Source organism: Rattus rattus, chromosome 4 (assembly GCF_011064425.1).
Source record: "Rattus rattus isolate New Zealand chromosome 4, Rrattus_CSIRO_v1, whole genome shotgun sequence".
Taxonomy (NCBI): domain Eukaryota; kingdom Metazoa; phylum Chordata; class Mammalia; order Rodentia; family Muridae; genus Rattus; species Rattus rattus.
Window position 1 is genome coordinate 19429387 of NC_046157.1, and position 25315 is coordinate 19454701.

The 25315-nt window shown below is 46.3% G+C and overlaps 1 protein-coding gene across 1 annotated transcript in view; it reads left to right on the forward strand.

Annotated features, from left to right (window-relative positions):
* The first annotated feature begins 2384 nt into the window (after positions 1 to 2384).
* Ropn1 (rhophilin associated tail protein 1) overlaps positions 2385 to 25315 on the forward strand; it is a 28779-nt gene continuing 5848 nt past the window's right edge. The window contains exons 1-4 of the mRNA XM_032899266.1: positions 2385 to 2529; positions 18392 to 18519; positions 21495 to 21612; positions 22714 to 22875. Of these exons, the coding sequence (XP_032755157.1) occupies positions 18404 to 18519; positions 21495 to 21612; positions 22714 to 22875 (396 nt within the window). The 5' untranslated portion in view covers positions 2385 to 2529; positions 18392 to 18403. The remainder of the gene's footprint in view (positions 2530 to 18391; positions 18520 to 21494; positions 21613 to 22713; positions 22876 to 25315) is intronic.

A 25315-nucleotide genomic window follows, 5' to 3' on the forward strand; every position in this document is an offset into this window, starting at 1 on the left:
AGAAGTAAAGCCATGAGCTTGAGGCCGAAGCACGAGATGGGTGCCGGTGCTACGGCTGATGTGGAAGAGTCTGACGGAGCTGGCTTAGAGAGGATGTGGGACTGAGGTCAGGGAAGGGGATCAGGCATTCGGTGGTGGGTGCTAGTGAGGCGTTTAAGGAGGGGCTCGGGCCGGAGACCTAAATTTGGCATCTAAACCGTGAGACCGGGGGAGGTCATCTTCGTTTATCATGAGGATCGGGAGACCTAGAAGGTGGGGTGTGGATGCAGGGGTGAAGTTGAAACCCTAAGTCAAGTGGATACGAAAGAGGCCGGGAGAGAGCAGCCCAGGAGAGCTTTGCAGTACAGAAGGGAAGAGAAATGAGGATGAGAGTGGAGAGAAATAGAATAGGAGAAATTAGACCGTGTAGACTGTCAAGGACGATCTAGCAGGAGAGGGAAAATAAAACGGAGATGAGAAAGGTACCATTAGCCCTCGAGGCTCCAAGAAAGCAGAGGGGATGAGTGTAACCTATTCGACCTGTTTTTACTTTTAAAAGATTTAATACGCGGTGTATCTAAAAGTCCACGTGGATCCTGAAATCTCTTGAGCACCCAGGAACCCACCACCCACTCCAACGCAGGACCAGCAGTCACATTTCCTCTCCTGTACTTGCCTCGCTTAAAGTGGCTTCCCTGAATTTTGTCCTCACTGGGTCCTGGTAGCCTTCTCTTTGCTGTATTTTTTCTGTTACACATATTGATTGACGGAGAGCTGCCTCGAAACCTCGCCTCCTGCAGAGACATCAGACCTCGCTTCGGACAGCATTTTGAGATTCCTTTCTTATATTCCTCTCCCACCTGGCACACTAAAATTCAATTTTTATCATATCCCGTCACCAGGTGGCTAACGCTTTGTCGGATAAGCCCCCTTCTGCATGAAAATCATTATTCACTCCTGCCTGTATTCTTCCTGCTGAAAAAAAGAAACCAGTACTTTTCACGTATGCACATACACAACAGACCTCGGTGGCCAGAGCCCAGGAGGCATCAAATAGGCTTCTCCATCTCCTTTCTTTTTCCTCCCAGAAGACACATCTGTCAATCACTGGCCTTCCCCAGTCCCACCCATGCTGCTATAGTAGGGGTGGGGTGGGGGGGACGGGTAATACCAATGACTGTCCCTCCACCAAGGCCTTGGGAAAGCCGGAGATGGCCTGTGATTGATTTTTTTTTCATCACTAGGTCTTGCCTGTGGGTGAGTGACTCCCCAGACCATCCGGGTGTGCGAGCACCTGCAGGATTTTGACAAATAACAGGAGGACAGTTCCTTTGCAAGTGGAGGGCGGCAGGCTGAGAGAAGCCCTCTGCATACAGACACTAAACCCCCGGCTTGCTCAGTGAGGCTTGAAATTGCTTTAAGGGGAGACAACGGCTTCATCTCACAGCTACAGAAACCTCTAAAGGCCGGGGTGAAGGGATTCATTGATTCTGGCTAATGTGCATTACTGTATAAACGGGCTGGAAGACTGGATGGTTGTGTCCAGATCTTTAAAGATGGATCTGGAGTGACAAAGGGTGCAGCAGACCTCAGTGAGTCTTTGCTTGACTCTAAAAGAGTAAGCATCATGAAATCAAAAAACCCAGAGCTGGGTTCCAGCCTACTGCCGGGATCTAGCCAGCCACCAGCCACCTTCAGCTTTGGCCTCATACTTAGTCTCTAAAAATGAAACCTCCCTCCAGAGGGCCTCTGAGACTTCATTGCCTTTGCGCGTGCGCACAAGCACCCATCGCACATGACGGGACTCTGCAGGGAGAATACAAAGATATCCCTTCTTACTCTGTGTCCAGAAGCATTCGGAACACTGCTCCTATATGCTTTAGCGCCATCCCCTTCTTAGTCTGCTGGGGGTTCGAAGGGAGGAATCTGGATCTAGCCTGGATCTATCACTAGCTAATCCTTCCCTTGGGCAAGGCGCTTAATGCTTGGGTCGTCTTGTCTGAATGTGGCGTCTTATCTGAATATGGCGGTAAAGGTAGCCAAAAGGACGAACTGAGTGCGAGCCTGAAGTGCACTCACATATGCCCTGGTACAAACAAGCAGAGCACTCAGTGCTTGCTGTGTCCCCAGGGCTTTCCCTCGCTTGCTATTTCTGCTCTTCAGTCCTTCTAAACCTAGGGCTCGCAGCTTTACATCCGCCCAGGGCCCCTAATGCCCACCCCATCCTGATGGGCTCTCCACCACCGACACCACCACCCCTCCCCAGGCCTTCAGCATCCTCCCTCCCGCAAACTCTGGGTGCTGGGGAGTCTGTGACATCACATAGTGCCCTTGCTCCCTGGTGGGCAGGCAGTAGAGTTGCCCAGGTAAGGCTCCTAGCTAACAAAGCCCCAGGTGGTGTTTGCTGCTGTTTTGGTCCCACCCAAAGAGGTCCTCCCGCTCTCCCCCCACCAAGGGTCCAGGCGCTGGAGCTCTCACTACACCTCCCGCCTGATACCAGGCGAGAGGAGTCGCCTGAAACCAGACACCCCCTTTGGAGGCCAAACTGAGGTAGTCGGAAGGGGAAGTGGAAGGGGGGAATTTAACAGCCCAGGGCCATGCCACATGGCTGTGAGGGACTCACCGGGAATCCCAACCATGCCTTCCTACAGAGATCTTTAAATGGGCGAGTATAGCTTTCTGGCCAAATTGTGGGGTTTTTTTGGTTTGGTTTGGTTTGGGTTTTTTTGTTTTGCTTTTGTTTTTTGTTTTGGTTTTGGTTTTTTTGTTTTTTTAACCCGGAACTACTATTTTATTGTCTTTCAATACTGTCCAATGTGACTTGGAGACAATGGGATCTGGTGAGCCCCCTCTGTCTTTCCATTTGTACAATGGATATAAGAGCACATTTGGAGGGACCATTGTGGGCAGTAAGGGGTGTTACAGACACATTATAAACTGGACAGCTCGTTCATTTTTACCAGTATCTACTAAACTCTGAGTTCCAGGCATAGGCTAGCACTGGAATTCCATTGTGAGCAAAATACCGACCAAGCCTAACCTGGGGTTTAGAGTGGATAGAGGAAAAAATATACTTAGTCAAAAAAATCAAAATAATCATGTCAACTTTGAACTAAGTGTCACTGAAAGAGTGTAGTGGATCTGGCTTGGAGGTCAGGGGAGAATTAAGCTGAGCTCAGAAGAATTAGCCTTTGTAAAGTGGGAAGCACATTCCAAGCCATCATAAATGCTTGTCTCAAGCCCTACCACTTCCTATATCAACTCAGAGCGAGGATGTACAGGGGCTTGGTCCTGAGCTCCAAGAGCTGTTCATAGAAACAACTCTTGAGATTCTGGTGTATGGAGCCTTTCGTTTCTGTGACTGAACCCTTAGACCACACCAATAAAACCAAAGGAAGTAACAAAAATGAGTCCATAGGAGATACTTCATAAATCTGTATCCCTTAGCACTTAGCAAGTACAGGTTGACTCGCTGTTCTCCTCTGAGAGGCGTGAGGTTTTGTTTATTCAGGCAATTATTGGATCGTAAGTGAAGGATTCACTTACTGGCTTGTGAGGACTGGGGTTGGGCCCTGGGATGTATAATGGAAGCGAGCCTGCCCAAACCAAAAGCTTTAAGGATGGGAAAGAACTTTACAGGCTGTTGGGCTAGTATGACAGTCAGATGGAGTGGATCGTCCCCCTACTTTAAAAATGGATGTGAATAGGCTAGGTCATACTGCTCCAAGGCTGAGAAGTTGCATCTGGATGCCAAAGAATCTAAAATTCCAAAAGCTTTGTGATTCAAGAGTGTATGGAACTCCTGTGAGTAAGAGATAGTAAGTAGGTGCAGGGGAATCTGGCCTGAACTTCTCCTGCTGTGTTGGACATTTCTACAAAGGTAAAGCTGCCACCCGCCTTGACTTCCAGGCTTTGAACACTCCCCTCATTTTCCTCCCCAACCTCCCACCCAATCCTGTATATCCAGTTTCCTGAACATCTGTTTCCCGGTCCCTCCCTCCTTTCTCGAGACATGAAGCTCTCAAGTTGTACTCAAGGAACTACCAGGCTTTCCTCTGCAGACTTCCCTGAACAAAGTCCGCTCTGTTCTCTTTAGTTCACTCCTGAAGCTTTTGGCCAGTGTGTTTCAGGGTCCAAACAACAGAAACAGTACAAGTAATTTTAACAAAGAGGGTTCAACATGACATTTTCTTCAAGAAAACATGAAGTATGTGGGGATCACTAACACAAGGAGTTACCTTGAGCTGGACCACTCCAGAAAAGACCAATCGCACAGTTTGTTGGAGAGGGTTGTGGCCGAAGTTCACTGGAGGGATCTTTGGAATCTTTGGCGTCTTTGGGATGCCAGAGAGTCTTACTAGAAGGTGACTCCATGGCAGCATTCAGCTCAGAGCTTCCCCAAAAGGTGTCGGGTGTGTTAGTTATCTTTCCATCACTGTAACAAAGTGCCCGAATTAAATTATAGAGAGAAAAAGTGGTTCTGAGATCAAGTGGCCCCGTTAAATTTGCCTTCTGGCAATAGGAACACATCGTAAAAAAATGGAAAGTTGTGGCAGATCAAGCCACTCATCCCCTGAGCCAGGAAGCAGAGAGAAAAAGGGAGAATCTGAGATCCCATGATCTGCTGGGGGCGTGATCCTGATAACCCAAGAATCTCCCTTTGGGCTGCACATCTTTAAAGTTCAGTCACCTCTCAGTAGCAACTCTTGGGGACCAAATCTTTAACACAGAGACTTTGATACTTACCAAGCCATAGAACAAATAGAACTGCCAGCTGTAGGCACCACAGACATTCACTGCAGCAGCAAGGCACTCGAGAGTTGACATAGAGCAGGGACCAGATGCTGGCGACGCTGTGCTACGAGGTCCAGAGAGCTGGGGACTCTTAAGGTTTCTGGAGTCCAGAAAGGAGACCACATTTGGGAATTGAACTCAGGACCTCTGAAAGAGCAGTCCATGTTCTTAACCACTGAGCCATCTCTCCAGCCAGGAGACCACATCTGAACCATGAAGAAAACTGGCTGCCTCCTCCCAGGTCCCTTTCCAGTGCTGTGTACGCACAAAGTCTAACGTGAGGCAGTTGGTACAGGGGGAAATATTGAAAGACCCGCTTCCATTTTTTTTTTAACTGTGACAGAGAAGAATGGCTTCAGAATTGAGAAACAATGATTTGACGGTCAGTGCATCAGGCCCACAGCAGAGTCAGAAGGGTGGCGCTGATACATAGACCGTCTTCTGCCTCTCTGTTTCCTTTAAGATACAAAGCCTTTAGAGGGGATTTTATATTCAGACCTTAAACAACAGATCCAACCTTAGACCCAGCCGTTCCCTCTCACCCACTTTAGCGCCGCGATTACAGTTACTAAATCCAGTGTTTTCTAAAACCTCCACAATGTTTGTCGTCTTGGCCGGGTGAAATCCCTCTTCTCTCTCACAGTAAACATGTTCAATGAATAGTTGCCCGCTACTTAGGGCTGTTCCGGCAGAGAGGAACACAGCAGTAGGCATTCTAGGCTTCCCTGCATCTCAGTTAAAATGTCATCTCCAGTCTTTGGAAATTATCTTCTAACTGACTCCCACTCCTTTGTTCTAACCGGAATGGGCTCCTTGACATCTTCCATACCCTATTTTAATCACCGATCTTCCTCTCAATTTCTTACACTAGTTCTTAAACTCAGTGTGCCTGACTTCATTTTTTTCCCCTCTATTCCAGTGCTTAGAATAATTCCAAGAAAACACACAAAGTTTGGCTGGGTGGATGGTGTTCCCAGGATCTGGTAATTAAAGCTATGCCCAGGTCTAGCATCCTGTTCTAGCAGCCAAGAGCGCTTCTTCATTAGGGTGCCCGCCACTGGGGTGTTTTGTTGCACCCTGCTAGGAAGGGCAGTAGCTGTGTGTGTTAGGTTAGAAAAGAACAGTGCAAGGTTATAAATATGGAGAATGGCAATGGAGATGGGAGAGAGACTTAGCCCTGGTCTTGTTTTTGAAAATTATTATGTGTTCACTCGAGAGCCTTGGTTCCTGTACTTCAAGTGTCTGAATCAAGATGGCTACAGGTAGAGCAGAAGTAGAGAGAACACATAATGGGACAGGGGGATGGTGTGAAGTGTTTTATAGGTCACCAAAGGATAAAGAATATTTCCATCATATTCTCAGAAAAGACAAGGCAAAGGTGACTCCAAATATGGACATCACACCCCTAAATCAGGGGACCACATTAGGCAACTTTAGTATGCATGTGACAGTCTATGGACAAGCTATGCCCTGCTGACCATGGGAGGCCATGATGTGAGCATAAAGGAACCTTTAGGTTTAAGCTAGGATAGATTGAGGTACCTGTCCAGTTGTTAACTAACGTGGAACTTATGGCTTGCAGTGGGTGGTACTAGCAACTTTGGTAACTTGAGCCCACAGCCCCCAAAACATCTATTAAAGAAGTCAAGCAAGCCTGATCATAACAATATTGCTGTTGGCATCCAAACGCTGCATCAGCCTGATGATGAATTTGACCCAGTATAGAATGTCAGGCTTCAATAATATAAAGTTGGGGAAATAAACAAAGCTAATATAAATAGGATAGATTGTGGAGAGTTTTAAAACATTTCTTCTTTAGGCAAGGCCTCACCGTGCAGCCCCAGCTGTCCTTGAACCCCTGGGCAATCCCCTGCTGCCTCCCCAGGGATGGGATGGCAGGCATTGTGCCACCTCACCAGGATTTAATTTGTGGAGATCTTGAAAGTCACGTGGGGTATCATTTTGATTAGAAAAGTACCGAAGACTCACTGAAGGCTTTTTAGAGTGATTTAAGTGGTTTAGAGAGTTGATCTGAGCCAGGCAGTGGTGGTGAGGCAGAGGGAGGTGAATCTCTGAGTTCAAGACCAGCCCGGTCCATAGAGCAAGTTCCAGGACTGCCAGGGCTACACAGAGAAACCTTGTCTCAAAAAAAAAAACCTGTGATGGGAAGAAAAATCTCAAAAATCAAGGAGGAGGAGGAAGAAGAGGAGGAAGAGTAGGAGGAGGAAAGAGAAGGAGTGGAAATACGAGGAGGAGGGGGAAGAGGAGGAGGAGGGATAAAGGGGGAGGAAGAGGAGGAGGAGGAGGAAAAGGAGGGGGAGGAGGAGGGGGAGGGGGAGATGGAGGAGGAGAGGGAGGAGGAGGAGGAGGTGGAGGAGGAGGAGGAGGAGCTCTATGTGGCAAACTAAGCCTTAGTTGCCTGGCATTGGAAAATTCTTGCTGTTAGAACTCAGCACCCTTTAGCTCTTGTGAGTCCATCTGAGAGAGGTGAAGAGTGGGCACTGCCCTATTCCCAGTCTCCCTTCGCAGGGAGCAACTGTTTAGAATGTGCTCTTAAAAATTAGGACCTGCTCTGACAAATGACCTCTGTTCTCCATTAAGGTGCTAAAAATGAACTTCCATGATGCAAGTGCGATTGTCCAGGATGTCTTAGCCATTTGTGAGAACAGAATAGAATTTTATAATGATGAAATACTATAATGATGAAAAATTTTAAAACCTAAAAATGTTTATATGCTTATATAGTATGTATACATATATATGCTCTATAACAGCATGAAAATTGAACCAGAAACAATGAGCAGAACTAAAAGAATAGACAAAAATTATCATACAGACACTTCCCCACACATTTTTCCTTTTCGTTTTTCCTGGAGATTCAATTTTGCTGCATAGTCCCAACTTGCAGCCTTGCTGCCTTTATCCCCCAAGTGCTGGAGTCACAGGCCTGCTCCACACTGCCTGGTTCTGATGGAGATCTTACATCCTTCTTGTTATTCATAAAGGAGCGAACAGAAGAGTTAAATCCAGTGTCAAAGGTTTGAGCTACATAACTAACCCTCTGGGTGTCTATGGAACGGAGCCCTCAGCAACTACAGACTCGCTTTCCTTTCCAAGGACACGTAGAAAATCCACAGGAACAATCTAGAGAGACACAGATGGGAGGGAATAGAACCTCAGAAAATGACAGGTAAGCAGCAGAAACGAGCACAGCTAGGAGCTAAGTGGACTTAGGACAAACAGGCTGCCAGAGCCGTTTCTGATGGAACGCAGCGGTTCCTGAGGGAATCAATTTTTTTAAAAACACAATACAGAATTGTGGAAGAAAATATGTCACCAGAAGAACCCTTAGATTCAGAAAGGAGGAGACGGTTCACTTACATCTATGAAATTAGTGGCAAGGCAGCCCAGGAAGCTTTTCTAGAAGAGGCTGAGGAGAGACACTCTGCAGAGGGAGGGGCGTCAGTTGGTCTCGGGGGCAGCCTGTGAAGTCAGGCATGGAAGAAAATTAGATCATTCTAGATACAGTGAGATCAAAAAACAAGCTTTAGAAAGGATCTCAGGCTGTGGCTTACTTAATGGAGCTGTGCAAGGCATGTGACACGGATGGTGTTTTTCAGAGATTGCAAAGGGATAAATGCCACAGTCTTGTCCTTCGGGTCTTGTGCAGGATAGGGACTGAGGTACTGGCAGAGGGACTAGGAGACCTAGGGACATTAAGAGCAGCAGAAGGGACGAGTGTGTAAGTTCACTCTGAAACACTGAAGTCTGTCAGGTAGGAAGCGACCATATCTTCCACACAGTGAGGAGAGTCAATGGGTGGGAAGCAAGCTAGAGGTGAACTGAGAAACCCAGTTATTATTACTGGGGGACACATACTAAGCAGAAGTCCTTAGTAGGTCAGCTATGTAGTCGGTGTGATACAGTGTGTGTGTGTGGAGGTGGGCTGTTGTAGCGAACGATATTGTAAAACTTGTTTTGTGAAACAAACATGGAGTGAGGCTTTAAGAATCCCCTGGGTTGAATGTGATTGCCGATTATGCGACAGAGTAAGTGGGGAGGGTCAGTATATCGCGCTTAACACGGTAGCTAAGCTTGTACCACGTGGGCCCCTCTATCCTGGCTCATTCAGCTTGCAAGGCCTGGGAATCACGTGGCCATCTTAAAATTTCTTTGTTTTGGTGTTCTCGTGAATCTAACAGTTTGTTCGTAAACCTAACAGGTTGTTTAGAAATATTAAAAGCTCTCATCACCCTGCCGACCTCAGCAAACTACCTCAGTCGGTTTAGACTAGGGCATGGAGGCATCTCTTTAGGAGGGGCCCCACCCTTCCCCTCCCCCAGGGCCTGCCCTGGGTCATTTGGATTTTTCACGTTTGTTTCTCGTCCCTCTTACTTCATCTAGATGGTAATGAAGGTGTTCTTTTCGGTCAGTGTGATTATCTGGAACTGCTTCTTTGTGATCGAAAAGTTTGTCCGAACTGTCAATTTGTCTAGTAATTTCTTCCAGGAGTATGAGCGATATTTTACTTAAGCCATAAAAATTAGCTAATTGTTCCCCTAACAACCAGCATTTTCCCAGATTACTCTGTAACGAATGTTGCTTTTACACTATATAAAAGCTCGTCTTTTACCAGAAATTGATTGTGACAGCTCCCAGTAAATCTCTTTTATCGCGCGATGCTTCCTAAGACAATGAGGCGCGTTTTAAATCACAAGTTCTCGGCGCTTGACTTAGGAAAGATTTCTCTACCAACCCTGCCCCCCTTTTAATGTCACAGCATACAGAAAATACTCATAAGGCATACTGGGTACACTGTGGGGCACATGACACCCTGTGATACCCCAAACCCGAGTAGCAGAAGGAAAGAACTGCCCCCCACAAGCTGTCTTCTGACCTCCCCTCATACAGGGACACGTGCTCACTAACATGTCCCATGCACACACACACACACAAAATTAAAATTTAAGTTTAAAAAGTTAAAGATTATGGGGTTGGGGATTTAGCTCAGTGGTAGAGCGCTTGCCTAGCAAGCACAAGGCCCTGGGTTCGGTCCTCAGCTCAAATAAAAAAAAAAAAAAAAAGTTTAAGATTTTCCAAGTTACTATGGCCCTGAAATGCTTTTCTGCCAGTCTTTGGAGTTTAGGATACTAATTATGGTCTGACTAAACTGACCTCTGACCTCTAACCTCTAACCTCAATTCTCCTTCAAACTGTGTTAGTAGCCATTGTGTTTTCATACAGCCATTGCAATTTTTATAAGGTCACTCTAGTGATTGAAACTGCCAAGCCATTTTTTTTTAAGTCAGTAAACTAACAAAGCTATACTCTGATAATCACTGATTTGTCAAAACAAACAATTCTTTTGTCATCTATAGAAAAGAGGAAGAAACCAGAAAACTCCTTTGGGTGGGTAGCATGTTAGGGACACAGCAAAGAACTGCTCTGTCACATAGAATCACATACATGCAGATGGAACCAGCGTGGCCTGGATTGTATTATTAACATTCTTTTAAAGTGGAATTCATAGCCACAGGTGCACGAGAAGACCAGGGTGCCTATGGGAGCAATTGCAAGCATACAGACCTCTTGGGGTTCCAAGAGCAAGGAGCAGCGTGAGAAAAGTCCTAACTTCTGTCAGGTGGCTCTGTCTGCCCAGACAGTGTCTGGGTGGCATCCAGAACGTCTTACTGTCTTCTGTGTCTACTCCCATCCTTACGTCGTGTGCAGTTTGTTTGGTTCTTCTTGGCAGGACAGCTGAAGCTCTCCAAACATAACTAGTGCCTTAACCAAACACAGATCTTACAGGGCCATCACGCTGCACAGAAACCTCGTGATTCAGTACACATGGAGAACATCATGCGTCTCCTAACAGTGCTGGTCCAGAGCTGCCCTTCCCCTGTTCCTTTTGGGTCCTAATGGAACCTAATGGTTCTATTTGGTCCCAATATGTGCTCAGTTCTCAGACAGGTTACTACAATGAGAAACTTTGAGGTGGGAGACATCATGGCTTTATTTCCTGGTCACGTGACCATCTCTTCATTATTTGACCTCTGGATGGTGTAAACCACCATTGTCCAATTGTCACAGATGCTTTTGCAGGTTTCTAAAGCAGTGGTGTTTCTAGTGCGGTTATGGAGACTTCTGAAAGGGCCTGACTCTGGAAGGGAGGTATAAGTGTAGTCAAAACTGTTTTGGTGACAGTACAGTCGTTATATTCCTCCTTCACTCTGAAGTGCACATGGAGATTCCAAACATGGCGGGATACCGATAGGGCATGAAAACTTAACTCTTTATTAAGCCAGACATTGGGATACTTGGGAGAGAAAGAGTGAACATTGCCACTCTACCTGTAAATGTTTCCATAAAACTATGCTATTTACGTTAACATCTCAGAGGTTTATTTCTATTTGAAGTCTATTTAAACTTTTCAGTCTTGTTTCTAAAATAGTAAATGCTGATAGACTTGAACCATGAACAAAAGCAGTTGGGAGGGGAAAGTGGGGGTGGGAACGGGGAATGGGAGTAGAATTGATCAAAAGACATTATGAAGTTTTCAAACAATAAAAAATAATGTAAGAACTTACACACGTGAGGTAATTTTTTAAAAACAATCCTGATCCTTTGGGGACTGGCAAGATGGCTCAGTAAAGGCACTGGCTGCCAAGGCTGAGGCTCTGAGTTCCATCCTTGGGACCCACATGAGAGAAGGGAACTGACTCCAGTTGACCTCTGACCTCTCTACAGGTGCACAGTGGCACATGTGCCCCGCCTGATAAATAAATACATTTCATTCACAAGAGACATCGTATCACTCGAAAGTCTCTACTAAGGCTTGGCATAGCCTACCTGGCACAGGTTTGTTCATTTCCTATTTTCCCCAGCATTAGGCTTACAAAAACTGAACAGGGAAAAGAACGTAAATTTAAAACAATTCTCTCTATAGATTCCTAAGTGAATTATGTGTCAATTACTGAATGGTTTGTGGGTCTTTACAAAGTGCTGAGCTAATTAATAAAATTATATACACATACATATACACATACACATACACATACACATACACCCTGAAAATCCAGAGTCTCACACCTACTTGGCAAGTGCCCTACTGCTGAACTTAATCCCCAAGCCCAAGATTATTCTTTATGGCAGGAAAGTATGTGTGATTGATCAAGGCGACTCTAGACTTTGGGCTGCAGCAAACCAATTTTCAAAGAGAGTCAAGTCAAAGTTTTTGAAAATCTGAACATATAGTAAAGGGGGGACATTTAGGAAATGTTAACTATAATTATTAAAATGGTAGTATTTTAATATAAGTATTTATTTCAAGAACCATATAATTAAAATACTTTGAAGTTTTCTAAGATGTTAAAGTCAAAGGTTTTGTTGAATTGATTGTATTACTTTTCATTTTTGTTTTTAGAAGCAAACATGATACGTAATTTCTTTTTTTATATAATTTTGTAGTTATATTTATGTACAGAAAACTTAGTGTACATCTAACCCAGTTTAGTGGTGAGTTCTTTAGCCTTTGCCTTTTCCAGCTTGGCAATGTGAACCACAGCCTTAGGACCCAGGATGTTGTCCCCAGTGCGGTGGATCTCGTCATATCTGTCATTATAATTGGTCCTAACAGCTTCCACCAGCTTAGCCAGAGCACCCTTGTCTTCCAAGTTAACCTGTGTGAAGGCAACAGTGGTGCATGTTTTCCTGCGGACCAGGCGCCCCAGCCTGGCTTTTCCCTTGACCGTGCACCCCCATCTTTCAACACAGGGCAGGCAGGAAAACCACCAGCTCAATGGGGTCTGCATCATGGGCAGTCACCACCAGCTGAGCCTTCTTGTTCTCCACCACGGTGGTGACTGTATTGACCCCTGCTCAGAGGACAGGTGGTCTCTTAGTTGGGACGTCCCCTTTGCCAGCAGCTTTCTTCTCAGCGTGGGCCAGCAGCCTCTGCTTCTTCTCCTGCTTTGTCTCTGGCCTGTACTTGTGGGTGAGCTTAAGCAGCTGAGTCGCTGTTTGCCTGTCCAGGGCCGGGGGAACTGGTTGATGGCAGGAGGTATAGTGAGCCGCTTATAGAGGATGGCTCTTGGCCACTGCAGCCTGACGTAGCAGGGCCTTTTGACGAAGCGCGTGAGATCTCTTTTGGACTGGAGTGCTGAAGTTCTTGGGCCTTTTCTCAAAGGATTGGCCACTTTTTTGGCCTCCTGTTTCTTGACGACGTCAGAGCTGAGGCCACCTTCTTCCCCTTGGCCTTCTTCCCTTGCTCTGCTGGAGGAGAGAGATATGTAATTTCTATCAGAAAAAAAAAGTCATTAAAAAATACATCATATCTGATTTGAGATTAACATCAAAAGCCAAAATAGCCAAGCATGGTGGTTCTGTAATCTTGGCACTTGGGAATCAGAAACAGAAGGAGCTTGAGTTCATGAGCAACCCAAACTACTCAGTGAGCTCTTGTCTGAAGACCCAAGGATGAGGGATGAGGCTCCCCAGTGGAGCCCTGCCCTGTGCAAGCCCCTGTGTTGGGTCCCCAGCACAAAAAGCCTAGAATAGGGACATAATTTAGTCACAAATGAACCAATATAAACTTGATTAGAGACAGAGAACGATAGTTTCTAGAAGCATGTATTTGGTTGCAAAGGAAAGAAATGTGGAAATTCAAGAGCAAATTAGAAAGACTTTGAGACGCATATGCGCGGAGTTTGACACTGTGATAATAAATACATCGCAGTTAAAGCAAAAATCAGATTTACAGGGACGGTTTTATTGTCACGTACAGCAGGGGAAGTCCTCTATGGGTGCCTGGCGGCAGGTGTTACACATAAAACTTTAAGCACGAACAAGTGCTGAAAACCTGGGACCTTTACTAACTGCCAAACAGCATCCAAATAGAATTTCAACTACTGTGCGCTTGTAAGTGGCTGTAAAGTTTGTGTCGCTATAAACCGTTTACAAGCGTCACGTACGCGCTGTACACCTGTTAGCCGTCTCCCACACTCACTGTAAGGAGCTCTACATTAGTGAGTAAAAGACGCAGAAGGGGTTTAATGCAAAATGGGCACTGCTGACACTATTTGCTGCTACCCAGGCTTTCTAGGAAAGCCTAGTAGGGACTCAGGATGAGCACTGAAGTTGTGTGAGTGTGAATAGAAGAAAGAGAGGCAGTTCGGGCAGCAGTAACTTCCCATGGGGAAAGGAGAAACAAAGGTATCATACATTGTAAATGTAATCCTTAGAAAGTGGCCCCAGTGGATGGCGTGAACAGTAATGGCAGGAAATACGTAGTTTAAAATACATACAAGTTGGGGTACATGAGAGATGGCTCGGTGGTTAAGAGCACTGGCTTGTTCTTCCTGAGGACCCAGATTCAATTCCCAGCACCTACCTGGCAGCTCACAACTGTCTGTAATTCCTGCTCCCAAGGGATCGGACACCCTCACACAGACACACACGCAGTCAAATCACCAGTGTACATAAGATAAAATAAAATTTCATGGAGAACCTTGACAGTCTGGCCCTCAAAGCTGTTTTGCGAGCAGGGCTTTCTGGTCTATGAAAGGCAATCAAGACTGTGGTTGTGACCATGCTGGGTAGGATGGACCAATGGATGGACCAGAGAATGACCTGAAGTGAGGGTGCTGAGGAAGAGGGTACACAGTGGGTGAGGGAGAGCTGGACCAGAGAGGGAGGGTGGAGATAGGGAGGAATGAACTGGAGACACATATCAAAGGGACTGTCAATGGGATTCAGTGGGACTCAACAGACTGGAGAGAATGCGGGGCAAACCCAGTACTTTGAGGCCACAAGACCTAAAGATGGGCCATACTGGGTTCAGATAAGTTTCATGGACTGAGGCTGTGACTCTAGAGTGGAGTGCTTCATAGCATGAGTAAGACCCTGGATTACACACACCATGCTTACACACATGTGCACATGTGCGCGCATGCACACACACACACACACAGAGAGAGAGAGAGAGAGAGAGAGAGAGAGAGAGAGAGAGAGAGAGAGAGGCAGAATTTGGGAGGGGAGCCCTTAATGAGATCTCCAAGAAGATACCAGAAAGGGATAAACTCACATGGCAGGGATATTGGGGAACGATTGCTAATCCTTATTTATAGGACGGAGTTACAGAAAGAGACTGGGGAACAGTGCTAGAGAAAATAGGGACCCGAGGAAGGGGCGCGACACCAACGAGAGGGTCTCAGCAGTAGGGACCCAGCAAGCAAAGGCTGGCTTACTTAACTGGCTGCTTCCACGTGCGTTCGAGCCTCGTCATACTGTGATAAAATCCCTAACCAAAGACCCCTAAGGAATGAAGGGTGGGTGTTGACTTCCTGTTTGAGGAAGCATGTCATGGCCGGAGAGGCACAGCTGCAGGAGCACGTGGCTACTGGTCACGTGGTATCTTCAGCCCGGAAGCAGAGAGAACCTTGTGGTCAGCTACCTGCTTTCTCTCTGTCACTTTTCCCTATTCTTGGGGAAAAATTCTTTTCCCTTTCCCTCACCTTGGGCTCCCGGGTCGGGATGGTGCTGCCTACAGTTAGGGTTGGCTTTTGTACGTCCTCAACCTAATCTAGATGGTTCCTCACAGTCGTACGTGTCTGCAAGCTGATTCCAGACCCTGTCTAGGATCTAGATGATATCAACCATCACACAGATCATTGCAAAAATTATATTCCCTTTTCTTGGTTTCATCATATATAGAACGATATCTACCTCTGGGCTGTTTTGAGAATTAAAAGGGAAAATGTACTTATAATATCTAGCGCGATTGTTGACATAAGACACTCAAGGATGTGACTGATTACTTTTAAGAAAACAATAGAAAATAAGAGGAGAAAATGAAAAAATTTAAGACTGAGCACCAAGGAAAGATATGAGGAATGGGGGAATGTACTTGTGGATGTTCGGTGGGCTTGGAGCCCAGCACCCAACGAGGAGGCGTCCTGCATGTACCTCAACTCTGAGCTGGTGGAGGTAGGATAATCACTGGGACTTACTGGCTTTCGGCCTCGCCAAGAAAATGTAAGCCCCAATTTCCGGAAGGAAATTCCTGCCGCAAAGGAATAGGGAAAAGTGACAGCAGAAGACATTGATGCCTGCTTTAGGTCTCCAGGAATGCACACAGTAGGGCAAGTACCCTTGAATGCAAGTACACACACACACACACACACACACACACACACACATACACACACACACACACCTTTTTTTTTTTAAAGATCCTATCAAAATAAGTAAAGGTGGCAAAGTAGTGTAACCAGCTTCTCGGTTCCTCAGGAAATGTGGCTGAACTTACCTTGTGACCCAGCCAGCCTACCTCTGCTTGCATACCCAAAACCTGAAAGCAGGGAACGATTAGATATTATCCACACATGTTCATAGCAGCACCAAAAATATTCCCCAAAGATGCCAACGGCCTTTTCGAAGTGCTCATTGACAGAGGAATGCATAATCCGAGTAACCAAACAGGTGCACATATTTACGGAATGGCAGAAATAAGATAAGTGATCTAAGGCACTGTCGTTTACCAAATAAAATAAGTTTGATTTGCCATGTGGATCTTTTTCAGCCTGGATCTTTTGTCCAATCACAGAGTTTCCCTTTGGTGAGCATGAGATAGCTACTGACCGAACTGCAGTGTAGACATATGGAGAGCAACGGAGCTGTGTGCTAAAAAAGATCCACATGGCAAATCAAACGCTATACATTTTATCAGAGTAAATTAAGATACACAGAAATAAGATAAGTGATCTAAGGCACTGTCGTTTACCAAATAAAATAAGTTGAAAAGTCATCAAAAAAAAAAAAATCGCAATGCTGCACTTGGTGGTGGATACCTGTAACCCTGCAGCTGGAGGTGGAAAGAGGAAGATTGGGGCCTTAAAGTCACCCTCAGGACAAGTTTAGGGCCAGCCTGAGCTACATGAGACCCTGTCTCGAAACAAAACGAAAGGAGTTTGCAACAGTAGCTATGGAAAACATGGCTTCGACATTAAAAAAAAATGCGTAATATAAATATAGCTCTAAAGGCAACCAGACACCTATGCAGCTAGCATCCGGCTTAAACCTGGGAAGTTGCTAGTAGTCTCAAGCCCCTCTCCTGTCTTTCTGATGACGTCCCTCTCCAGTCTGGAAAGTTGCCAACTCCGGTTGCCATTCACCTCTCCTAGTCATTGTTAAAATATTTAGGGGGAGTCAAAGCAGTATCCTGGTTTCCCATGGGCACCCTGAGACTCCCCCATGGTGGTATACTTCCAATTCTAGATATTTGTCACCCCTTGTCGTCATTATTACAATACTGAGGGGGATCCCAGACAATGTCCTGTTTTCCCTTGGGTACCATGAGATGCCCTGGTGGTGATGGGTCTCCATGCTCAGGGAGAAGAGCAGGGCAAAGGCCAAAGCGTTTATCCAGATAAAGGAAATCTTTCCCTAAAGTGATTCACCTCGAAGTCTCTCCTGTCAGTGGTAGCATCTGAATCAACTATTGCACAGGTGGTTTTCATCTTCCTTCTTTCCTGTCTTTGTGAGCCTTTCCAGATAGGACTGTCCCTAGAGTTTAAAAACCTGGTCTGTTGATTTTTGTACTGAACTGGCACATTTAAGGCCTTTTATTGTGATTAAAGATGAGCATGGATTCCTTGCAACCATCTTATTAGTCCACATTTCCTAGGCTTCCTCCCCAACTCCTGTTCTGTTTTATTTTGGATTGATAAGGCTTTGGGGGGGGTGGGTTATTTTTGTATTTAAACCCCGTTTCTCCTTTTTACATCTATAGTGGTTACGTTTATGTCTTTTATAACCTTACATTCATATTAACTTGTGAAAAATGTTAGTAAAATGTAGACATAGTTGGCTTTTTATGAGGTCTAAAGTTAAACATTACTCCCTTCTTCCAAATAAATAAATAAATAAATAAATAAGAACAACTAAAGAGTAGTGGGATGCCCACAGTCTTTTCTTCTCAGGGTTTCCCAACTAGGCATGGCTGGTGTTTATCCAAACTTTGATCTTGCCCCTGGCTTCCCGCTCTTGGGGCTGCTTCTCCCCGCTCCCAACCCCCAACCCCCATCTATGGAGACAGCTCTCAGTGTGCATCCCTACACACAGGCTGTTGTTTCCAATCTGGGTTCTCAAACAAAAGACGTTAGCCCACACCAAACCTAGTTTCTTTTGTGGGATCTCGAGTGCATGCCAGAGAGGGAGAAGAAGGGGTCTTTCAGTTCAGTCTTCTGCTTTTAGTGGGCCAAGTCCTAGTCTCTCCCGCCCTCTTTGAGCTGCCATACATATCCAACATTTGAGTTCTTTCCGACCACATTTGCCTCCGGGTCAGCTCACATCCTTCGTGTTCCCTATACTGCATTCTGTGTCACTTGTATTGTGGCGACCACCCACCAGAGAAACCCACTGCTCAGACATAGGTTTAAGCCAATAAAAAGTCTTCTAGACTAGCAGAACCTCCAAAGAGTGTTAATGTAGGGTCTAGAGGATCTCTTATTCCAAAAACAAACAAACAAACAAACAAACAAACAAACAAAAAACAACTTTCTTACGATTCATGGTTGATTACGACTCAAAATCCTCGCGTTCTGTTTTGTCCTGCTTGTAGGTCAAGCGATCAATGCCTCAGACAGACAAACAAGTATGCATCCCACCGGAGCTGCCGGAGCTGCTGAAGCAGTTTACCAAAGCTGCCATTCGAACCCAGCCTCCCGATCTCATTCAATGGGCGGCCGAGTAAGTTGTTTCTTTCAGAGGGCAGGGATTGGGAAAAAGAGTTTATGGGAAAAGGCGGAGGTTGGCAAGCCCGCAGTCAGGCGCTATAGACAGGTTAACAGAAGCGAAGTCTCTAAAATCCACACACAAATGTTATTAAACAGAGTGAGAGGAGACGCCCTTCCCTAAACTAGCCAGATTCAGTCATAACATATGAGGACAGTAGGCCACATAGAATCAGTTAGCTTACCATGTCAGCTAGCATATGCCCAACCAACCCATCCCTGAATCCTGTCTGCTTTTCTGGCTGGAAGAGGATTAGAAATCTGGCTGGCAGCTCCGCTCGCCTTTCCTTTCGCTGCAGCTTGTTTTCCTTCTAACCGCTAGATGGCAGCAGTACCCGTAGTGGAGCGGTGCACCATCCCGCAGGGAGGAGGAGGTAGGATCTCTTCAAGCTGGTTTCCTCTGATTAATGAAACACCTTCCTTCATGGCTGTGGAAACACATACTTGGGCAAGACTAAAGACACTTTGCACCCTGTCTTTGGGAAGAAAGTTATTTTCTTTATTGATTTTTTTAAAACTGATCTTTCCCCTCTGCATGAAGATGTCTGAGGTCACATGGCTTTCTGGAAAAGGCTGCAGAGCTGAGTGAGGAGGTCAAGTCTCAAGTCGCTCTATGGTGTGCTTACAGCACATCTGGGTTTCTTAAAGGGCCCCCCAGAGGCTGTTCAGTGGGTGAGCTTGCACAACAGGGGCCGACTTCACCACAGCATCTTTACATAGAAAGCCTCTCAACTATGAAATTGCTCCTTGTAAGAACCACATACCTGCTGGAAAGTGGACGGCCTGGCTTGGTGCAGGGGATTGGGAGCTAACAAGACCTTTTCTAGCCGTTTCCCTTGCTGGATGATTACTTCCTTAGCGGTGTCTCTGAGAGAAGATACCTCAGACCGTAGAGGAGAGAGACTGAGGAAAGAGAACCTCCAGCAGGTGGTAGAGACAGGCTGTAAAGCCTTTCTGAAGGCTTAAGCTCTTGGGTTCCTAGGCTGAGCCAGGAGAGAGCTTTTTAGAATGGAAGGAAAGAAACACAGCGGTCTCTCTACGCAGCCTAACGGAGCTGCTTTGCCTAGTCATGTATCCTGTGTCATTTTCTATCTTGAATTGTACACATTACCTCCAAGATTGGACTTTAACGTCAGAAGGCTAATTTCATTTGGCATAGTCAGACAGATTTTGTTTTATGCCATATGATTGCTTAAAACCGCATTTTAATGTCCGTGTGCTGCTGCATTACCGAAAGAAAAATGGCATTTCTTGATATTGTCCCTGACATTTATGGAGGGAAACTTTCCACCATAGTAACCTCCTTGCTCCATAGTGTATGATGTGCTATAAATTTTTTAGACATCCGTGCAAGATCAGTTTGTACTTCAACTGCAGTGGGGGAAAAAAGCGTGACTTAACATTCTCTATCCAGTTTAGACATCAAAAGCACTTACCAGATCGTTTTCTGTGGCTTACACTCTGGTAGTGTTTTAGCAGATGGAATGCTGTCTAATATCTCCCAGATAAAATAGGTAATTGGTTCATAACATGCAAGGAAGTCCTTCCCTATGTCCCATCGAAGAAGAAGCCAGCTCCCTGGCATCAGCGGGGCCTATACTGATTTGTCCAGAAGCAAGCTTCTGTGACAGCCCGAACCAGTAAAGCTGCAGTGATGGAATCATTCACGGCACAGAGAATGCAAAGATACAGAGAACTGAGTCCATGGTGTGACTTCATTCTCTAACCAACCACACTAGCAACTCCAAAGCTGTTTAGAGTGTCACATATCCACCCAGGCACTTCTGTATAATGGGGGAGGGGGCTATAGTACTGCTGTCCCCACCATTTTCAACCCCCCCCCCATAAGGTCAGACCACATCTCACTCTGGGGTTGTCCCCATTGTACCCACTCCCACCCAAATACTGGTCTGTCTACAGAGATTGCCCATGTACTAACTCAAAAGTGTCAAAGTATTTCTGCAGCCGGTCCTCCTGAGGACCTCCAGTCACAGACCGGAAGCTGCTGTTGTGATTCCTGTCTCTTTAGTTCTGCTTGCTTTGTGTCTCAGAAATGGGCAGTAGTTATCGCTATCCTGTAGACTGGCCCTAAAATGGACTTCTATAGGACACCCCCTGTGTTTTAATACTACCCGATGGTGAAGGGGCAGAAGTCTGTGACTCAGGAGAAACAAGGCTTTGGGTGGAGACACCCCTGCATCATACTGCTCATGCCCACTCCCGGTGGTTGCTGGCTTCTCCCCATATCATGCCAATCTTGACATAGGACTTGACCTATCTTTCACATCACCCCCAAACAGAGTCCACCCCACAAGGCAGTAGCACACAGCAGGCATGTCTAACTGAAAATTCTGAGGGAAGAATGAACAGGACCGCTCCATCAGCACCATTTCTGCCCCTTCCTTGGCAGGCCTCTCCTCCTGTGCCTCCCGGAGGGCCTCGCCAGCCTTTCTTCCCCTTGCTGAAGCCCCCCCCCCCAACAGGCCTGCCTACCTCAAGCCAGAAATGCTTTCTCACTCCCCCAAGAACATTCTATCTGCTCCTATCTACATATAATCACAGTCTTCACACCTTCCAAACGCACATGACTAGCTATCCTATACGTGTCCTAGGATCTCTCTGTAAGATAAAACACTAAGTGGAGGCAGGGCGTGGCTGAACAAGCCACAGGTAATTACGTGCCAAGTTCCGTTGGTTGTTCATTATTCTCAGAGAGAAATAACACTTCTTTATACCCTAAGCATTCTTCGTTCCTTAAAGTGGAAATAACAGAGACTTTTCCCATTTGCAAACAAACTAAACACGGCTAAACACTGTATTTTATCTACTCCCTTTCAAAAAAGAAAAAAGAAAAAGGAAAGCAAATTCGGAAAGTATCCAGGGGCCCCTGGAGCCTGGGACCCTTCTCTATCCCTGTCCCTTCTCTCGCAGGTATTTCGGGGCCATGTCCCGTGGAGAGATCCCTCCAGTGAGAGAGAGATCTGAGCAAGTCCCTCTGTCCAACTGGGCTGAGCTGACACCTGAGCTGTTGAAGGTCCTGCACTCCCGGGTAAGGATGTAAATGCTGTGGAAACCAAGCGGGTTAGATCAGGGTCACGCGTGTGCCCACCAGGCAGCTGGCTATGAGCACCGCCCCCCCACCCAAAGCTGATCAAGTCCTGGCCGCAAAGTGGGTCTTTCCTTCAGAGAAGCAGGAATCACTATGGAAGAGACTGACTCGTTGGGCTGTCCTGGGGTCATCACAGATCGCCCCCCCTCCCCAGATCTCAAAGAATGTTCAGGGGTTGGGTACAATGTATATTGCCTGTCCTAAAGGGTGTCAGCATCATGCTAATGGATCCAGACCATGAGAGGTCTACCGCAGGCTGGTGTAAAAACAACACGCCCTACAGGGAAAACCTTCCCCACATCATGGGAGTTTGCCTGTGAATGGGAAAAGGTGGACTGGCTTGAGAAAATCTGTGCTTTGGCCAGATCCTGGGATACAGTGGAGTAGTATGCTGCCCTACATTAGGATACAGGATAGGGGAGTCTTGGGCGACTCGGAACCCACTTGACCTTGGGTTCAGAGGCCCTGGCAATATGTGGGAACCTTAATGGGGCACCCACACCCTTACTGCATCCTTAGCCAAGGGGAACCCATCACTCCCCTTCACTCTTTAACTGCCAAGTCTTCTGTGGAGTGAACCCAGCAGAGCTCTCAAGGCCCTGGGACCAAACAATATTAAATACCCATATCCTAAACCCTATAGGTCGGCCATAAGGTGCCAAATGTCACTTTTGTAGAGACAGGAGGGACACACATGAGATTCAATACAGAGACCTACGTGTAGTCTAGGAGAGACATTGCCATTAGAGGTCTCTGGCCAGCCTCGGATGTCCCACCTGCCTTCCACGGACAACCTAAGAACAAGACTAGAACCATAAAGGCATCGTAGGAAAATAAGATGGGCCCTATGCCTGAATCTCTCTCCCATAATTCTGACACCGGGAGTTTAAAATATTAAACTACACCACGGCACCACAAAGACAACGGTCAACCCAGATTCTCTGGCCTCTCTAGCTCCCCGTTCCCTTCCTTGTGCTGGGAAAACCCGGAGCGTCTTGCTTGTGGTCCTCATGTGTGTTTTGTGTGTTCCCTGTCCCGAAGGTTGGTGGCAGACTGATCATCCACGCAGATGAGCTGGCACAGATGTGGAAGGTGTTGAATCTGCCCACAGACCTGTTTAACAGTGTGATGAACGTGGGGCGCTTCACAGAGGAGATCGAGTGGCTGAAGTTTTTAGCCCTTGCTTGTAGCTCTCTTGGAGTTGTAAGTGAGCTTCTTTTGTATTGTGGGCCAGAGGGTAGAGAGTTGTGGAAGGCTCAGTGGCAGACAGAGACTGGTCTGGGAGGGGAGAGGCCCCCTGTCCAGTTCTTAAGATACCAAAACCAAACTTTGAAATGCCCTATCATTTCCCTCTGGGCCTGGAAGGGGCCATCTCTCTGTACCCATTCAGCTCTCCAGAGATGATAAAAGCAAAGCAAAACAAACCATCAAACCCCTGCCTTTTGGGCCTCCTCCAGCTCCCTAAAGGGAGGTCATTTCCAGGCTCAGCAAGAACTGGGAGAAAGAGGCATGGCTGGCATTGGGCTATGCCAAAAGCTGGCCGTGGCTTTGGGTTATTTGTGGCTTTCAGCCATTGCCCTTGGATTAATTTTCACTCTGTTTTGCCACTTCATTGATGACTTCAAGCTGTAGGATAAGGCTTGTTTATTGGTGGGGTTTAGATACACTTAGAAGCCATATTGGTCAAGAAGGTTCCAGGGGTGTTCGGTCTTAGAGAAAACCATCAGTAAACAGGAGTAGACATGTGCCTCAGAGAAAAAGAGAGCAAGATTATTGTTTTAAAACAATGTTAAAGGAACAGAAAGAGAAGGAGAGACTTTCCAGAATCATCGTCGTGGACAGAGTAAGCTCATCCCAATTCAGGCCTTTTCCAAGTTTGACATGTTTGAAAACTGGAAAAGCCATTTTCCTGCTTTGAAGGAAAGGTTGCTGAAATCAACTTTTATGTGCATTTAACACTGAGGCATCTGAGTGGACTCGATCTTAATCACTAATAATGAACGAAAACGGGTCAGCCATGTCTTTTGAAAGCAGATTATTACTAATTACTAAAGCCCTGGAATTTACATAAAAGCCAACAAGGAATTCATTGCCCCTGCTCAGCCAACGGGGATGGAAAAGTAACTTGTATCGCACAGCACAGCCAAAGCACGATCTTGGTCTTTCTTTTCAAATGCCTTTGGAACATGTACTTGGCATTTTTGTTTCTGTGTAAATTTAGAAGAAATATTATAATCCGAAATTTCCCGTGGGTTTCCCCTGCAACTGGCATTATAATCATTTCTCCAGAGGAAAGGAAAGAAGAGACTGTTTGTGGGTTTTTTTTTTTTCCCATTCTTTCATAAAAACATTCTCCAAGGAGAAGAGGCAAATATAACAGGCGAATGAGCTGTCAGCCAGGACTGACGTGTGTCGTAGGTGGGGGGTGGGGTGGGGGGTGGAGGTGGGAAGGAGAGATCACAAAAAGAAAAATATTTACAACTCTGCACACTTTATTATCAACAGATACTCTGAGGCTCTCCCCCTTTCCCTCCCTCCCCCTCCCCCTCCCTCGCCTTTTCTCCCTCTTCTCTCTCTGGGTGTGTGTGTGTGTGTGTGTGTGTGTGTGTGTGTGTGTGTGTGTGTATGGGGGTGCATCTTGTAATTTAATCTATAGTTACTCTGGGGAGGGGAAGATCTTTTAATTTAATCTCTAGTTAATTCTGACTTTTATCTACCTCACCTTCAAAAGATAGAGTAAGGAAATAAGTAGGTTTGATCCGATCTTAGAGCAAAGGAAAGCCCCTCCACGGAAACCCCGCCTCTGGGTTTCACCTTGCTCTTTTTCCCCCCAAAGGTAGCATCTGACTGTTTTAGGAGAAGGCTGAGATGGAGGAATCTGATGTTCTCTGGACCCCGTGGGCTTCACTGGGACGCTGCTGTCCTGTCATTTGCTGTTTGTAGCTTAAGCTTCTGCACCTCTTGGATAGGACAAAGCATCATAAGGCTCCCGCTGGCCCCTCTCAGGTCTCCCTGGTGCTGACCCCTTGGTGTTTTCTGTACCTTGTCCTCTCTGCCCCCTGGCTTCGGTCCACTCCTAGCCTCTCACCGCTGTGTAAAAAGGCTGAGTCATCATCTTGTCCCCATAGCTCTCAGTAGCCCGGAGTGACTTTGGAAAGCCACATTCCAATTCCCTTTCTGTTTGCACATCATGTACCTGGCAGGCTTTGTCTGATGTGCCTGCCTTCCAAACTGGGAGGAAGCCATGCAGTGAGCTGCCTCTTACCTCATCCCCTCTAAAACGAGGAAGTCGGATCAAGTCTTCTATAAGGTCCTTTCATCTCTAACAAGCTATCCTATGTATTTGCTTCCATCCAAACAGCCTTCTACCCTCATCTTTCCGTCAAAGACTACCCGGAGGTAAGCAAAGGTGCGGGCGGACACAGGAACCAATGCCTACACCCACTTGTATCATGCCGGAGCTTCACTGTGAGGCTAGGCAGTGCTGTAACCAGACAGCTTGCATTACCTGAACTCATATATTGAAATCTTAAGTCCAGAGGAGATGGTAGCATGAGTGGGACTTCCATCATGAGAGAGTAATCCTCAGGCATGGGCACTAAAGAATCTTATAAATGGGGGTTGAAAGAGGCTGTTTGCTCCT